The sequence below is a fragment of the Ascaphus truei genome, chromosome 10, assembly GCF_040206685.1.
Source record: "Ascaphus truei isolate aAscTru1 chromosome 10, aAscTru1.hap1, whole genome shotgun sequence".
Taxonomy (NCBI): Eukaryota; Metazoa; Chordata; class Amphibia; order Anura; family Ascaphidae; genus Ascaphus; species Ascaphus truei.
Genome location: NC_134492.1, coordinates 20,932,100 through 20,938,918, shown reverse-complemented (window position 1 = coordinate 20,938,918; position 6,819 = coordinate 20,932,100). Strand labels below are relative to the sequence as shown.

The 6,819-nt window shown below is 44.3% G+C and overlaps 1 protein-coding gene across 1 annotated transcript; it reads left to right on the top strand.

The window, feature by feature from the left end:
* The first annotated feature begins 44 nt into the window (after positions 1–44).
* MMACHC (metabolism of cobalamin associated C) lies at positions 45–6,321 on the top strand. The gene is made up of 4 exons (XM_075616144.1): positions 45–210; positions 1,140–1,334; positions 2,449–2,601; positions 4,210–6,321. The coding sequence occupies exons 1-4, from the start codon at positions 133–135 to the stop codon at positions 4,504–4,506; spliced, it is 723 nt and encodes a 240-aa protein (XP_075472259.1). The 5' UTR covers positions 45–132; the 3' UTR covers positions 4,507–6,321.
* Positions 6,322–6,819: the final 498 nt, after the last annotated feature.

Genomic DNA, 6,819 nt, shown 5'->3' with positions numbered 1-6,819 from the left:
TACACCTCCCGGTGCGCACTGCGCTTCAAGGAGCGTCATGGCGCAAACCTATTCCTTCAGAACTACAACTCCCATATCCCACCGCGCGGGGCCGGAAGGAGTGAAGCTGTGAGGGGGGGCCTGACAGCTGTCATGGTGACACACGTGGAGCTGCAAGAAGATTTGCAAGATGCCTTGTTGCCATTTGGGTTTGAGGTCTATCCCTTCCAGGTATTGTAGATCGTTTCTGCTTCAGCTCAGTGTGGGAACTGGAGGATAACCAGCCACCTGGCACGTTTGCAGTAATAATGTCCCAGGTATATAGGAATACAATAGGAACAATACTGGGACATTGTATATAGCTTTACTTGGCTGCAGCGTTGTCATGGCGATGATCCCTCATCTGGTGGCTCTGTATACTATTATGTCTAGCCGTTTTTGAGATTACAATCTTAGTTTTTCTTTTTGTGTGCTTTAGATATTCCATGTTTGGGAGTTGGCTTGGAACTCCCTAGTACTACTTACGCCACAATCAATTATGCTGCTGTATTTTTGCACTTTTTTTTAGCAACTAGGTTGTTGCAGTGGGATCAGAGAGTCCAGATATTATTATCATGATATTGAGGTCCCAAACCGTGCATAGCAGGGGTTTCCCACTCCTGTCCTTAATGCCCTCCAACAGATCAACGCTTTAAGGATTGAACTGCTTCAGCACAGGTGGCTCCATCAAAACTATTATAAGCTACTGGGGGCAGGACCCTCCTTACCTACTGTAATAAATGTTAATGTTTGATATTTGATTGTCTTTCGTCCTCCAACCCTATTGTACTGTGCTACGGAATATGTTGGCGTGTTATAAATAAATGATCTTATCCTGTTCACAGTTCCTGGGGACTGGAGTTGGGAACCACTGGTATATAGGATGGGGGTTCCAGGTAAAGGACTGTATCATTTGAGTATACCTCCTGAAAGTGACTGCATTTAGAACCTCTTGACTCACCTAGTCTGCACAGTTTACCTGCTTATTGTGATTTGAGGCCGCACTGTGTAAAATGTTTAGTCACATTTTAAGAGACACAAATAGTTTGCATTGGCACGTTATTGTTTCGCCTTTGGTGCTGCTCCTGTGTCTCACACAGGTTACTCACATCTTGTTGCAGGTCGGTCGCTACAATGCAGTTCTGCAGCCAGCCTTCCACCTTAACTACCCAGAAGACACACTGGCTTTCGTTGTCCTGAGTATCCCATCAATGTTTGAGAGAGCTTTTAAGCCCTTTCTTGGCCAACACAAGTTGCAGAAACTTCGAGACCCTATTGATGAGTGTGTCTCCTACCATATGATGCTAGCAAAGGAGGTGAGGATTGTTACAGCAGCAGGCATTTCCATCACCTCAAATGTGTATAGATTTATGTAAATTACATGGCAATAAGCTTGTGGCCTTTCTACTCCTAGGCACCTATAGAGAACTCTTAGAAGAGCCATAATGTACCTTTTTTGAGGGCTGTACTAATTCTTGTATGTAGAGCATTATTAAACCCCTTAATCATATCAACCCCCCCCTTTTTTTTTTTTTGTGCTGTAAGGACCAACACTGGAATATGAGGTATGTTTTAGGTATGACCGGCATAAACAAAAAGTTTAGGCCCCATAGTAATGCAAAAAAAGGAAAACAAATAACAGCAGATAAATGCAATAAACATGCAGATGTTTCCCCAGGATTGCATTATGAGCAGCAAACCATGAGCATGGGAAAACCATCAATGATCCAAACCATGATGATGGGATAAAAGGTGACATTACTTTGATGGAAAGTAACACCCTACATAGGCCCAGATTCACAAAATGGTGCTAAACCTTTGCCCGCTTTTACTCCCCTTCATTTGGATGTGTTGAAGCTTGGCACGTTTTGTGGGTATAGGGTTAGGCCATAGATGGCTAACTGCACGGTAGGGATCCCTTCTCTCGCTGTTTATCGTGAGTTGAAGGGTCCTCTTTACGACAAGTAACAACAGTATTTTTAACTTGCCCTATTGAAAGCAATAGTTTGGGCATTTGGGATCCACGTTCTGTGTTCTGCGCACAAAGCAAGATAACCAAAGTCTGGACCCCCAGGTTGGGAAGCACTGTTTTGGGAAGTTGCAACAGCCAAGTCAGATGTGTGGTATATATCAGCAGAAAATAAACCACATTGTACTGTAGCAGCAAAGTGACAATGTAACAATGTCATAAACATGGAATCCACTGTACTAACAGAAGCACAGCATGTGTGTCTCTGCGGGAATACTCTTCCATGATAGATAGTGAATGTATTCGTTACTTATTGTCACCCTATGTAGTTCGTAGGTGCAGGTCTGATAGTGAATTCCACGGCTGTGGTGTATCCTCATTCCCATTCATTTTACATTGTGCGAGTGGTTGTAGATACAGCCGGAGCTATCTACAAGTAAAATAATATACTTTCCCCGCAGCGGTTCCCCTCTCACAAAGTAGATGTTATCTATGACTACGAACTTCATCCCAACCGCCGGCCCAAGATCCTGATGCAGACAGCTGCGCATGTGTCTGGGGCCGCGTATTATTATCAGAGGAAGGACGTCCTGCAGGATCCCTGGGGGGAAAAGGTGAGCTGGTTGGGAGGGGCTGTATCATGGACTGGTCAGGTGTTCAGGATATCACTGTTTCAGCACAGGTGGCTCAGTGTTTGATTGAGCCACCTGTGCTGAAGCTGGGATATTCTGGACACCTGACCTGTTGGGAGAGGGGGGGTCTTGACGATTTGAGAGCCCCCGGATTAGGGGTTTCTTTGCAAACACCTGCAAATAAAACAGCGAAGTTTAAGGATTCTTGCCCCAAAGATGTCGTATTTTTAATTCTACCCCAACATTCCCACTGATGACCACTGCCTAACTGGGCAATCCCTTCTTGGACCAAAGTGAATTCATGGCAGTGACGTGTGTAACAGTTTAAATGCAGATTTAACATATAGTACCTGACCAGAATGTGTTTTTTATTTATTTATTACAATTTTTAAGTAATCTTTCACGATAAGAATTGTTAATGCACATTTTCTTGAAACTAATTGTCGCACTGTCATATTGGCATAGAGATATAAGGGGAAATCAGTAAGTAGCAGACAAGATTAAAAGTACAAATTTGAGGACAATAAAAATAATGTTATTTACAGGAAATAAATCATACTTTCTTGGCATCTCCAAGGCTCACTATCATTATTACCCAGACACTTTCTTGCAGGGAGTGCTCACAATATGTGCAGAACTTTAGTTATGTATAATATTTACTTTTATAGATCTACATTTTGTCTTTGCTCAGTAAAACACACTTAATGAATATTAAGGTTAACAGGGAGATTTTAGAGCTGGAGCACAATGTCTCCACTGAATAAAAACTAAGGAAAATCAAAACCGGATGAGTATCTGTCTGCCGAGTGACCAGTTACAGTACAAGAGTGTAGGAAAACGCAGTCGGTAATTTAAATCTTTTTACATCAGAATCGCCACCTGCAATTGTCAAAACTGTCCACAAGGTGTCTCCCTTGTAACTTCTAAACAGCTCAAGCCACAAAGGTGCATTGTCATCATGATTCAGCAGGTGAACAAGGATTGGATGTGGCTCTTTCATTGTAGGGGGGAAAAACAGCCATAAATAACATCAAGATGGTCAGATTACCAGGGCATGGACCTCAAGGCAAAGTGATGCCAGAGAGGGCTGTGCTGGTCCTGTATATAGATGCTCACTTTCTTTGCTAGATGTTCGCAGTAAAGCATGTTTTGGCTACAGAGAAATGTTTCCCCAGATGGGCAGACTGTCCTATAGAGACATAAAAGATTATTTAAGTTGATTCTGATGAACACGCGATGACCATCACTTTATTACAGTTGTATCTTACTGAGGTTGTACTACACGGGCACCTTCTTTCCTTTCTTATATCTGAGCCAGGAGTGCAGGAATTATATTTTTGAGCGTGGGTGCTGTGCATACAAAATCGCTAACATACATTACTATAAAGCAGGGGTTCCCAACTTCAGTCCTCAAGGGCCATCAACAGGTTAGGTTTTCCGAATATCCCTGCTTCAGCACAAGTGCAGGCCCCCCAAGAGCGCGGGCCCCTGGGTTTCACCCGGGCTGTAGCTACGGCCTTGGCCGGGTTTCCAATATGATCTGATTGCTCTGCAGGGGGAAGTAGCTGTCTGTCTTTCTGTCTGTTGCAGAAGCTGTTCGGTGTGTGTATTCACGCCCGGTTTGGCGGGTGGTTTGCTATTCGTGCTGTGCTGGTGTTTGCGGAGCTCCGTGCTCCCGGCTTGGAGCAGATCCTTCCCATAGACTGCGTGCCCTCCCGAGAGGCGAGGATCCAGCTGCTGGAGGACTTCAACTTCCGCTGGCGGGATGGGAAGTACCGCGATGTGCTGCCGGCGGAGGAGAGATACTCTGCGGAACAGACTCTCTACTTCGCAACTCCGCCTGCGGACAGGATGAAGTTGCTGGAGCTCTGGGGTCAGCTGCAATGATGGTTTTCTCCATGCTGATGCTGCAAAATGTGCTACTACTACCCTTGGTTTAGTTACGTGCAGGATGGGGCATGAACAAAGGTCCCCCAACTGCAAAAGTGCTGCAAAAATCAAAGAAATAAAGCTGCTATTTAATGCAGAGGATATCTCAGTGGAACGGAGCACAACCTGAACAGGATAGGAACAAAAACATCTGACCACTGGACTGTACTTAATGCAGAAGAAGAATATTCTTTGATCAATTTTGTGCATTTTTACAGCTGGAACATGGTGAGGAATAGCCTTCCCGAATCTGTTTGTTCTTTCTGGCAACTTGCTCCTCACCACCTCTGTCTAACAAGCCTGTAGTCGTGCCGCACGATGCGCTTATTATTTATTTCATTAACTTTAAAACTATTTATTGAAATATATAATAGGAGCTCTTCCCAAAATAAGGCAGAAAAACGACATTGTTTTGTGAGTAACAAGTCCCTGATCAGAGGTGCTCCGCGTGTGCGGTAGCAAAGCGTCAGGCCCACGCCTAATCCAGGGGCGGCACACGCCTAATCCAGGGGCGGCACACGCCTAATCCAGGGGCGGCACACGCCTAATCCAGGGGCGGCACACTTGGCAAATTCTAAAGCCCCGATATTCCAGGCTCCTCTCTGACCCTCTGAATTAAGGTAAACTACATGCAAAATCCACTTCACAAGCAGTTTTTTGTTCTCCTTTGCAGTGTACCAGATATATAGTGTACCCAGTGCTGTCTTAACGCATGGGCACGCTGGGCAGTTGCCCGGGGGGCCCATGAGCATAGGGGCCCCATGCTAATCTATGCACAGACCAGAATTTAACACTAATTTTCCGATCACCCGCCTCAACATTCAAATCTCCCGCTAACTCGGTAGGAGAAAAATTACGACTTATAGCGGAGAGTTGGCATGTCTGCGTTCGCGAGAGACATTTTGCAGGGCCCAGTGCACTGCTTTGCCCGGGGGCCTATAATGCTGTTAAGACGGCCCTGACTGTTCCCTACACCCCTGATTTTATCTGCTCCGTCACAATCCCATGCTCAGATTGTAAACATTCTGCTTGATTTATTTTTATAAATATATATTTTTTATCCACTTCTGAAGCCCCAATGATTGGGTTTCAGTCCTGCCGCCCTGTTTCATTATCTTGACTGTCAATGGTCAACAATGACCTTCAAGTGGGTGGGTCAGCTGTTGGTCACATGACCATGAATATGCACTTACTGTATAAAACAGGTGTGGCTAACTTCAGTCCTCAAGGGCCACCAACATGTCAGGTCTTCAGGATATCCCTGCTTCAGCACAGGTGGCTCAGTCAGAATGACTGAGCCACCACCTGTGCTGAAGCAGGGATAACCCGAAGACCTGTTGGTGGCCCTTGAGTACTCTAGTTGGCCTCCCCTGGTATAAAAGAACACTAAATTGTATAATATATACACGTGTGTGTGTGTGTGTTGACTTTCTCAATCTCTTCGATTCCAGGCGCTGTATAACACGGATTGTAAAGGGGCTAATACTTGAACTTTTGTGCGTGTCACGAATTGGGAAATAATCTAATTTTATTACTATTTTAATTGACGAGACATGACAAAGTGTAAAATGATCTCTCTGACCTCAGGTTTTTATATTATTTATAGGTTACCTGGATAATATCCTTATTTTATAAACATATGCTAAAAAAATAAGGGGGTCCTTTAAGTAGAGACAATATCTCTATCCCATTATCGGCAACACATTATTTTATGTAAATGGAAGTATTTCACTTGTGATAAAGACTATCAACTTTTTTTTTTTTTTTTTACTTGGTCCAATAAAAATGATGACTGAGCTATGTTACAGAATAATTATTTTATCAGCATTCCATACATGCCTATTCTTCCAATTACTTTTGTACCTGTGAAAGAAGAAGGGAAGTCTGACACGGAAAGGTTTCTTCGCAGTAGACTTTGCCTAATGAAACACAGTAACAATACAAGGTAATAGTCCTGGTCCTTGTATGAAAAGCAGGCCTATAATTATATTGTGACATTCTGGGGAACCCATCCTCTATTGGACAGCCGGGGAGGAGCAGCACCGGAATTCGCGCTGTCCAATAGTAACACTCCTGCTCCGGTCACATGTACCCCTGCTCTCACCGGCTGTGAAGGACGCTGCTAGCACCTCCACCAGGATGTCGCCGTGGTCGTCCTCTCCCTCCGCTGCAGGTAAGTCAAAACTACTCGTCCGGGTACCGGATATCTGGTCATTTTTGAGACCCGGAACAACACTAGTCTGTATGTTCACAGTTACATCTTCAAACAAT